Genomic DNA, 11,694 nt, shown 5'->3' on the forward strand with positions numbered 1-11,694 from the left:
CTTAGTCACACACCATATATGGCCTTAATCGCTCTCCACTGCTCCCATTGGTCCGTTCTCCCTACCCACCCCCCCTGCCTACTTCGTATATAAGCAGCACCTTCCACATCCTATCACCACAGCTACTGCTCTCCGCAGCTATTCAACTGCTCTGAAGATGGAGGCGCTACGTTCCTCCGAAACGTCGGCCAAAACGAAGAATACACGGTGCCTAAACCCAGAAGACAACTTTCTTCATCGAAAATTAACTGTGATTATATTGTCATGAATTGCAAAATATAATCTTTATTATATATGTTATGAAATTCCAAAGGACTTACCTGTTGTTTTTTCTTCAGCCTTGAATCATGGTGATAATGTAAATATAATCACACTATATACAATAATATTTTGCTCAGACTGTACATGAGTTTGAACTGCGTCACTTTACAGTTTACCATAACTCACACCCTGATGCGCGTGTGCCATGTCTCAAAGTAGCCAGAACATGCACAGCGCAATCCACGTCACGAAGCAGCCAACAGTAGTAGAGTGTGCATCTGCGCCTCTTATTCTGAGAACAAATACGTCTTTGTTTCCTGTTGGTTGACCAGTGTTGTGAATTTTTCACCTCCAGTTGACCCAGTTGGGCCCCAGGTAACCTTGGCCTCCCCCGAGAAACGCCACTGACCATGATATTCGGCTTGTGCAACTGAAGAATCATCTTGGGGCAGGGGGGTTTCTAGCAAGATTGAATAAATTATTTTGATTGACAAAGAGACACTCTCACCCGTTGGTAATATTCGAAAAATAGTGATGCAAAGTAATTATAATACCAGTCGAAAAGAGTGCCAGTCTGACACATACTGAAAGTTGCAGTGGCGAAGATGACTTTTACTCACAAAGTAATACTGGCTCAGCGGATTTATACCTCTTCCAAGACGCAAAATAAAAATGATATATAACGAAATATATGACAGTCTGACACTGACTTCCTGACTGATAATTCGCCTCTGAAAACCAATCCTTGAATGCGTTACACTTCCTTGAAGGCTCTGGAAGTACTCATTTGCAAGCATCGATAAATATTTCCTCATCAGTTCTCGAAAGAAAGCTGGGCTCTATCTGACTGACGAGGTCATAAACAGTCATATCTAAACGTAAATAGTATCGAAACCAGGACCGAGACAAACAATTTCTTTGTTCAGAACTAAGGAATGAACCACTGACATGACCTCACGTAGGTTTGATTAGGTTTCCAACCCAAAGACAAACTGCCAGCACTCCCAAAGAAAGCATGTGTCCTGTGGCATGTACACACGTCATTCGGCCAACTCCGCTTACTGCTTGCGACATGTATACGTGACATTCGGCCGTTAAAGGTTAAATTTGAGGAAGAAACTAGTGAAATGCTACATTTGGAGCATAGCTCTGTATGGGGCTGAAACATGGACACTTAGGGCAGTAGATGAGAAACATCTGGAAAGTTCCGAAATGTGGTGTTGGAGAAGGATGGAGATCAGTTGGACCGATTATGTGAGAAATGAAGAAGTGTTAATTAGAGTCAGTGAGCAGAGGAATATCCTACATGAAATAAGAAAACGGAAGGCTAATTGGATTGGTCATGTTTTACGCAGAAACTGCCTTCTAAAAGAAGTTATTGATGGAAAGATAGAGGGGCGGATAGACGTGACAAGAAGACGAAGAGAAGATGTAAGAAGATGCTGGATGACCTTGGGGACAGAAGAGGATACTGTCATTTGAAGGAGAAAGCTCTAGATCGCATTAAGTGGAGGAATTGTTTTGAAACAGACTGTGGACCTGTCGTCTGACAGATTACTGATGATGATGATGATAAATACAAACCAAGGAAAGAATGCTAAATGAAGAATACGGTCTATAAAAGACGCCATTCTGGGAAATATTCATGGAGTTTTTCAAACATCGTATGGATTTTACTAGAACTAATGCGTAATGGTATTTTCTTTTGTATGGTAATATTATTAAGTCAGATAATAATGTTGTTTGTTTCAGAACTGTCATTACTTGCAGTCTGTTTCAATTCCACAGCTGAGACAAAATAACATTACATTCCTCTCCTTTCAGAAGAGAGATGGTTCATGAAACAGAGAGATGTGTCAAATGGGTGTCAGGAAGGTAAGGCAAGGGTAAAGAGAAAATGTTCTATATTCTAATTTTTAGAGGAAAGGGTTTGTAGAATTTTACTGTTTAGAAGCCACAAGTCTAAGTCACATGCACCCTTCATTCCTTCAGGTGTGTCCTGTGTGTGAGCAGCCAGCACATCAGGTAATCCATCACCGTCCACATCCTGTATAAACTGGGCTGAGAAAATGTCAACAAATGGTTCCCCATGAAGCTCTGCCCCTCCAACTTGTTCCACAAACTGCCAAACATTACTCCCATCATGACCGTTCACTAGCTGCAGTACCTGTGGGGCATTTAAAATGCATTAATGAACAAACAAAATGGGAAAGAGAATGTCAATATTAACAACTGGCATTTTCACAGCACAATTTTAAAATCTTTTTAAGAAATTTCACTGCAAAAGCAGACAGAGAAGGTATTTTGTAACCTACAACTAGAAATGATAAGTTTCACAAAATCACAAATGCACAGTACAGATTAAATCAAATTCTTATATGAATTTTGTATTTTGCTGGATACTTCCAAACTTACTCCACCCTTTCCTGAAATCAGACAGTCACTGGTCTTGTCTTCTGTGAGATCTGCACTACAATCCACTGTGAATATAGGATGGGATGTCCAGTGTTGCCAAATGGTATTACCAGTCAAACCATCTAGCGCTATTACACCGCCTAGGCATGGAGTTTTCCGATCGAAGTAAAGAGTACACATAAAATTAGGTACATTATGTCCATCAGCTCCTGAAAATACAAACCAAACCTGGGACTGGTATTTCTTATAAAAATGTAAAAATTAAAACAATGCAAATGGAATATCATCAGCGGAGATACTCAGTATTTGTTCTGTTTGTTTAATAGTTTACTGAAAGATACTTTCTCATTTGCATGGGTAATATATAATTAAATGAGAAGATGCATGTGAATTGTAAGCAACAAGACCATGAATGCGCTTGTGACCTGCTTTTTACCTGGATGTGAGTATGAAAAAAGAAATGTACGTGTTAGATTTGTACATGGGTAGGTCAAGGATTGAGCCTGGTACCTACTGAATATAATGCAAGAGTACTAAACCACTAAATCACAAATTTTGCTTAATGGAAATTTTAGTGAAGCAGGATTTTTTTAATTTGCTTAGTGGGGGGTGGAGTCCAAATGGGTCCACTCGACACGGCAGCCAATGATTGGCCTATTGTAGCCTGCCATGGGGGATTATGATGATGGAGAATTTGGTGGAATGAAGATTGGCAGGGGAAACCAAAGTATTCAGAGAAAACCCGCCCCAGCGCCACTTTGTCCACAACAAATCCCACTTGACCAGACCCGGGATCGAACCCAGGCCACCGCAGTGGGAAGCCAGCGACTAACCGTTTGAGCTATGGCGCAGCCAAAGTGAAGCAGGATGGTCAGAAAGTAAAATGATCGAAGGCAGAGTGGACTCTACTGACTTTATTTACATATAAAGTTTCAAACAATTCTGTCATTTGCTCCAAAAGTTATTCCTTACTTTGGGACAAACACACAGATGCAATACCATAAGCCTGTTTCTGCCATATAAAATAAGGAAAGTTCACTAGAAATGCACAGTTCTGCCTGAAAATTTATGAAACTTCATGATGTTAAGCAAAACACATTTTATTGCATATTTATTCATTACTGAAAGCAATACTTTCATCAAGGCCATATTTTAGTCTAGTATCTCTTTAAGGTCATTTATTTCAATAAATAACAAATCAACTTGAACAATTTAAAAGCTTTTTTTTCCTTTTCTTTCTTTCTCTCTCTCTCTCTCTCTTTTTTTAAATAGTTAACCTCAGTCGTGGACCAGAATATAACACTGAAAATGTCTGAGAGTACTGGAGGTCCTGAAAGGGTTAAATTATGCACAAGAACGGCAAGTTGTCCTTTCAAATGAGTATAGTATACAATGAAATAAATAAATTAGCTTTAGATACATACACACAATCATAAAAGCAAAAAAAGCTGTTCTCAGCATAGAAAAAGAAAAAGAAATACTTACAACATATGCAAATAAATAATAATATATTTATAAGGCCATCAAAAGCTAAAAAAAAAGTTGGCCCAAGTTGTAAACAAGGCCTGAAAACAAAACAAAGCAACATTAAGATGACAGTAACAGACACATAGTAAATTTGAGACATTATAGCTGATCTCTCCACAGTGGCTAATGTCACAAAACATAACTTAATGACCCTGAGGCTGAGTTTTCAATTATCTACAAAGAGTTCATGAAGACTGTGTGAACATCACCAGCAACATACTCAGAATTCTGGGACAGAGATTACTCTTAAGAAAAAAGTAATGTATAGCAATGGTGCAAAAATTGCTGAGTAGACTTACTATGGTAATACTGGGTGTTTATGGCCTTCAGGACCAGCCCCAGTTGTGCTTGTGCATATCTAGTGTATCCACTATGCAAAACCTAAGTTTCCAATTTCCTCTACTTTTTTCTCCTTACCAACACAAACTACATATGCATTGTAAAACATCTGGATATTCACAGTGGTTTGAAGAATATAAGTTGAAGCGTCAGTAAACTCAATTCAGGCAAAATGAAGAGAACAAGAAAAATTTTAAAACCCGAAATATATACGTATAAAAAGAATTGGTCTGGAGGGTATGTCAGTGCTTGAAGAATGCGTGGTTAAAGAGTTAAACTGATGGTACTGAAGAGGCTCCCTGCAATGTACATCTACAACCAGACTTTATTCACATTAAATATCTGTTAATTTGCTACACATAATCTATATGTATAATACAAACTCCGTCACAAATGTAACAGTTTGTTGTAGTTGTTCCCCTCCTTTCACACTACGTTTCGGCCGCAACCGGCCATCATCAGGTGTCACTTCACGTAGCGGTCACAGTGCACTCAATATTAATATTTAAACTCCAGATTGCCAATTGTTCATAGCTCTGTCGTCAATCGGTATCCGATATTTCAGAATGAACATATTAAAGAAAACCAGTGGCACGCACACAGAGAACCTGCACAAAATAACACGCGAGTTGTGCTGAAAGCAAGAGGTAGCCGCTGCAGCACACATAAGCATAGAGCAGGTATCTCTGTGATTGTGATTTTGATTTTAAATCTAAATTTAAATTTTAAATATTAAAGCTAAATTGAGAATTTAAAATTTTAAACCAACTGACGTATGAATATTAATAAAGATTTTAAACATAATTGACAAAAATCGACAAGGGGAATTCTGAAATATCGGATACCAATTGACGACAGAGCTATGAACAATTGGCAATTAGGAGTTTAAATATTAATATTGAGTGCATTGTGACTGCTACATGAAGTGAAATACACCTGATGATGGCCGGTTGCGGCCGAAACATGTAGTGTGAAAGAAGGGGAACAAGAACTACAATAAAGTGTTACATTTGTGACGGAGTTTGTATTATACATATAGAAGTGTGGAATGTAAGAGGATACTTAAATATAATATGCTACACATAAGCCAACCTAGGGGGGGGGGGACACATGGAACTGCCATATCATATTATTATTGCTAAGGACAAAATATAGTTAAGAGACTGGCTAAGATAATACGATCTCCACTTGTAATCATTTATAAAGTTCAAGCTTCTTACATAAAAAAGAAGAAAAAATATGGGCTTTCCTCCTTATAGGTGTGTTATAAATGTAATGTACTGCTGGCATTTTGCCATCAACACAACAATAAAAATAAACCAACTGAACTGTTCACATTGGTTTTGATAGTTGCTACATGTGGGGCCATCTTCAGGCAGTTTCATCAAATACATCTTTTGTTATTTAATTCTGCTAATACAGATACATATTACTGCCAGTCATTACAATCATATACTACAAGCAACCATCATGAAGTTGCAAGAATTTTTCTAATTTTAAAATTTTCAAAATTTAAAATTATATAAAATTCTCTTGTTTTATTGCTGTGATGATGGCCAAATACCACCAATCGTGATACACAACAAGATACAAACAGCGAAGAAAATGTACTGTAGCATAAAACTGTTTACATAACACCTCATTTGTACTACCTAGCAGGGCACAACAAACCTGTTCCATATCCCACGATCACATCCATGACACCATCCCTATTGACATCATTTAGTCGCACAGCTGACTCCACTGTCAGTTTTGGTAAGCTTCTGGTCCATACATCTTCAACAACTAGCTCAGTGCAAGGAACTATTATACTGTCCAACTGAGACCCTTCACCGACTTTCCAGAACTTTATCACTTTGTCTAATGGAAATGGGAACCACATCACTAGAGATACTACCAACAGTATTAGACCTGAAAAGGAAAAGACACATAAATATCACACTACTGTATTAAACTGCAACTGTAGTCCCCCACTGACTATGGTACTTTTGTTTATAACTTAATGTATGGTAACCAACAGCTAGGGTCTACAAAAATCTGGGTTTACATGGAAGTGAGCTTTGTGAGACCTGCCTAAGCGCTAATGCATACTTCAAGATTACTACACTTACATTATATAAAAGTAGCTGTTTTCAAGCAAAAACTTCTCATGACTACATCTGAAAGTTAGAAACCTGCAGAAATAGTCATCAGATTTACAGATGATTTGAAGAAAATTCATCAAAGGACTGGGGAAAAAATCTTTTAAACTTATTTGCCATGAAAATAGCTAATCGAAGCACAAGAAACTACTGGTGGTCACAACTGAGAATGACTGTATAACAGTACATACTATCATATAGTAGTTAAGAAAATACAAGAAAAAATTTTCTCTAATTTATCACTTGAGAAAGTGGAACTGACTTATAATGGTAAACAAGTAAATATACTTTACTGCTGTGGGAACATCCCACATTATCACGTATTTCTGCAACGCTCGCTCTTCAAATCACTTTTCACCATCACGCACGCTAACCAATCAGATTGCCTCAAACGTTCGCATTTATACGGCGCCTCCTGCTAGCCAGCATCTATGTCATTACACGCGCTAGCCAATCAGTTCTTCCTCCTCAATTCCAAGTTTCGCTCCGCCCCACCGAGCAGTGTATAAAAAGGGGCAGCTCCAACTCCGAGTATTCAGTTCATCATCAGTCTATGAGCTAGCCAAATCAAGCAACATCAGCTGGCAGGCTTTGTCGCCAGCGCTCGGTCTACGGAGGCATCAGCGCTTCGCTGCACCAGGCATGACTGCCACAGCTGTCCGCCGGTCGCACCTGACTCACTGGGCAACTAGGCCGCATGGACTCGCCAGTAGTCATACCTGACACACTGGGCAACTGGCGTAGCTACCGCCTCTTCGCTCCAGCAACTGCGCTCAACGACTAGCCTTTCACCAGCCATTCACCGTAACTAGCCTTTCTCCTTACCGGCGCGCGCCGCGCTACCTCTCCGATCAAACATTTCAGCAACCACGGTCCTTTTCAGGACCAACAAACTGTTCCGAAGAAGTGGGTTGTCATCGGAGTAATGACAAGACTACATTAAGAACCCCACACTGGCATGAATGTTTATATCACCAGTAATTCTAAAAATTCAATGTATTATTTTCTTTTTGCATGAGCAGCATTGATATCCATTAAGAAAGCAGATGTAGATAGTTGAACTGTATATATTTCAACAATTATACAAACAATAAGAAGGGAAAAACACTTTACATAACATTAAGGCTTTAAGTGAATCATCATCTTGTGAATATAAGTTTTGAGAAATGGGATCATGGTATGTTCAGGTAAATGTGGAAACTAAAGTATGATGCATTAGTAGTAATATAATGACAGCTGAGTGTGATGATGGTCATGCTGCCATTAAACATAGTTCTGAACAAAACATATTGAGCACAACACAGTGTCCCTCAATGGTTTAAAAGCAGTAAGGGCAACAGAAGATCCATCATGCATATGTGAAATGTTCTATACCCAACGGTTTAGATAGCCAGTATGGAATTAAAATAAAGATATAGCCACAGATACAGATCACTGCATATTCTACTACAATCAGATAAAATCAGCTCTGCAACACGTAAAGAACTAGAGATACGTCTGCTAAAATCATGTTTGACAAAGGACTACTTTGCAACTAACCACTGGTGGAATTTGCTTAATTGCAAACTAAGGTCAGGCTTTAAATAAGGTTACTATTTTGGACTTTGTCTGTCATCTTGAGGTTATCTTTCTGTTATCAAGCCTGCGCACGCACGCACACACACACACACATGCGCGCGCGCGTGTGTGTGTGTGGGGTGGGGGTCCTACTCCATAAGGCCTAATAGAACGTTGGAACTTTTCTCCCCATTACACCTGATGACACAAATACAGAGCCAGTTTCCAAATGTTGTTTGGAGAAAACTCACAATGATGGACTAAGTCCAAAATAAGGCCGTGCCATAGCTCAAGCGGTTAGTCCCTGGCTTTCCACCGCGGTGGCCCAGGTTCGATCCCAGGTCTGGTCAAGTGGGATTTGTGGTGGATAGAGTGGCACTGGGGCAGGTTTTCTCCGAGTACTTCAGTTCCCCTGACAATCTTCATTCCACCAATTGCTCCACAATCACCCTCACCTATCATCTGGGGCTGGTACAATAGGCCAGAAGTTGCCGCAGTACAAGGGACTTAGTCCCACCCCACTAGCAATAAAAAAAAGTCCAAAATAATAAACCTTGTTCTGGTCACACACCACTGTCAGCAGTCTTTACTAGTAAACTGAGCTGAGTCAGACAACACAACTATACATATGATTCACAAATTTGTATATGAGAAAATCGTTTAGTTGAATTGAATTGATTTACATTCTAGTGATTCCAAGAAGTGAAGGCAAAGTTGCAATAAACATTTTAGAATGCAAACGAACTTCTGAAGTTTTCACTTTAGTCCATACATTTACTGCATCACCGATTTAAGTTATGAACACATGAAATAAAATTCTTGGTGTGTTGGAAGCTGATCTTGCAACAGTTTGTTGTGACTAAAGCTTTTGCAGCAACTGTACACAACGAAGCTTTCTAGTGTGACCAGCCATGTCAAGTGGAGTCAGTATCCAAAATATCAGACACTGTCTCGGTCTGCATATTAGAGGCTGATGAGGATGAAGTGAGTCTCTGTAGAGTTTGATACTAACTCCATATTGACATGGCTGAGCACCTTAGAAAACTTCAATTAATTTTGCATGTTTCTTGCTTTCATGCACACAAGTAGCCAGAAGTTCCCTCCACTCTTCCATTCAACTAATGTACACCAAACTAATTTCAGGATGTTTCAGGCTGTGGCCTTCTGGGTCATGGCAATTATCTACATGGAACACAGTCACCAGTATTTCCATCTACAGTCAGACATTCATTTTTATCATAGGAACGGAGATAGTAGTGTCCTCAAAAACGTAGGTAATCGACTTTCAGGCTGCAAAGTATCATAAATTGGAGGACCGCAATCTAAATTTTAACCGCCGCCACAAAAATATGTTTCCATATTTCAGCAATTCGGTACAATATGGATGGCAATTTTGCAATTCAAATTTTAACGCGGCTCCCATTCTGTGCTCGAAGTTTAGAAATCTGTGGTGTGTTTAACTAAATGAGTTAACTATAGGTTCACTTTAATTTAAACAAGATCGTCTCCTGAATTACAAACCTAAAAGAACAGCCAGTGCTATGAACCCGTAACAAAATGGTGCGCAAAGCGCTCTGCACGGAGGATTTCTACCAATTTCACTGTGGAACTGACTTGATTTCGACTTTCTTCTTGGAGCCATAAGTGGCCGTTTAACTCCTCTTTCTTCATCAACTTTAAAACCATTTCTTCCATCACGAATAAAAACTTCGTCTTCTACATCATCACTGACATCTTCATCGTCGAAACTGTCTCTGACAGCTAATTTGGAAGATGGATATGGCATTATTAAAGAAATTCACTTCTAATTTATCTGTAAGCAATCTATTTAACACAATCTTGCATATACACATGTACAATTAAACATCTTTTTACAAATCTGTTACTTCCTTACGGTAGAGCCAACCACCATCTTCAAGCGCCTCTGCACTTCGCAGGCGATGCAACTGCATAAAATATCATTACTCTCCGCCTATATTCCAATTTTTATCATCACCAAAAATTTCTTGAATATAATGGGAAACACTATTGCTCGGTAGTAAATTGTGTAGTTTATCGCTGATTTTTGTGCATTACATGTCGAGTCACCTACCAATTTTATGGCACACCCCAATGAGAAATTAAACGCCTTAAAGTTTGTGAGTTACAGCTCTGTTGGTCTTTCTTTACTATGCGCACAACCAATTCGCGCATGTACTTGTATGCTTGCAATTGTAAGCATACAGCATATTGGTTTTTGCAGTACTTAACATATTTCTATTTTACTCAAAAAACAGATGTATTTGAGCAAGAAATCGGTATGAACAATATTTGAGTGCTTTGAAAAAACATGATATCGAAAGTGTCACCAATACGCCGCTGGTATACCTACCTACTGAGGTTGGCCGAAAATGGTACTGCTGGAGTGCAGAATGAGTGCATTGGGTATGATTGGTGGGAGGAGAGAAACCCAAATTTTACCACAAAGGATTAATAAATTATCAACCTACTACTACACCTTTGTATCATAGGGCAGAATAGACCATGTACCTTGCTTTAACCAATGTACTTGTGACGTCTTTGAGGTTTTTCCTTCATTTTTCATATCAATGCTTTATGATAAGTAGGGGATTGCTCTCTACATGACATGATGCATCTGAAGAGAAGAAAGCAGACAGCCCAGAAATACTGCTGGGGACAGCTATGGTTGTACTGAACAAGCAATTTTGGCAAGCAGAAAAGTGTTATCCCAAACAATGGGGTTTGGTGATAGGCAAACAAACCATTGGAAAAAGTGAACAATATATTACAAAATGTATCGTAGAATCTCATGTTTTGACGGATTCATTAGCATTCTCCTAGCTCTGGATGAGGCTCAGTATGATTTTGATTCCTTACTGTCATTCCCAAATATCTGAACATTGCTAGATTCCTTAAGTATTTATTAAGTGTATATTACGACTGTCATTCTGGTGATGACATATAATATATTTCATTCCCTCTGCATTTTCATCTATGCCAACCTTCTTACTAGCATCTTTAATGAAGTTTCCGTATTTATGTTTTTGACAGTAAATTAATATAGGTATTTCAATTCAATTCAAAATGTTGAACTCCCACACACTGGCCACTGCTGCTTTATACTTAACACATTGCGGACCGGACGGTCCATATGGCCCTCTACATTTCCAAGCGTTGCGGACCGGGCGGGCCATATGGCCCTCTACGGTCACGTTATGTTGCAAAACACTATATATCGCTGTGTGGCTTCGTTGAATCGTAACTACTGCGTAGATGACCTTGGGAATGATTGCTGCCTTATCTAGTAACTCGACCAGAGTCATTTCCTGTCACAACCTAAACAAAATTGGCTTTGTTCTAATCCAAGCTTGCACGTATGAACCACGCAGCTACCAGTTCAACATGGCTCAGAGACGAAAGCAGTTGCGATCTCTCGGAGGACAGGAAATATTAG

The 11,694-nt window shown here is 39.1% G+C and overlaps 1 protein-coding gene across 3 annotated transcripts in view; it reads right to left on the bottom strand.

The window, feature by feature from the left end:
* LOC111874025 overlaps positions 1–11,436 on the bottom strand; it is a 28,638-nt gene extending 17,202 nt beyond the window's left edge. For 2 of the 3 annotated variants that reach the window (XM_023869143.2, XM_023869142.2), the window contains exons 1-4: positions 9,762–11,436; positions 6,214–6,453; positions 2,677–2,885; positions 2,239–2,428 (exon numbers count right to left, since the gene is read on the bottom strand). In XM_023869143.2, coding sequence (XP_023724911.1) covers positions 2,239–2,428; positions 2,677–2,885; positions 6,214–6,453; positions 9,762–10,026 — 904 coding nt within the window. In that variant the 5' untranslated portion in view covers positions 10,027–11,436. Of the gene's footprint in view, positions 1–2,238; positions 2,429–2,676; positions 2,886–4,161; positions 4,242–6,213; positions 6,454–9,761 lie in introns of those variants that run through there. The other variant, XM_023869144.1, reaches the window with a different exon arrangement.
* Between the last annotated feature and the right edge of the window lie 258 nt (positions 11,437–11,694).

The sequence above is a fragment of the Cryptotermes secundus genome, unplaced genomic scaffold, assembly GCF_002891405.2.
Source record: "Cryptotermes secundus unplaced genomic scaffold, Csec_1.0 scaffold1683, whole genome shotgun sequence".
Classification (NCBI taxonomy): domain Eukaryota; kingdom Metazoa; phylum Arthropoda; class Insecta; order Blattodea; family Kalotermitidae; genus Cryptotermes; species Cryptotermes secundus.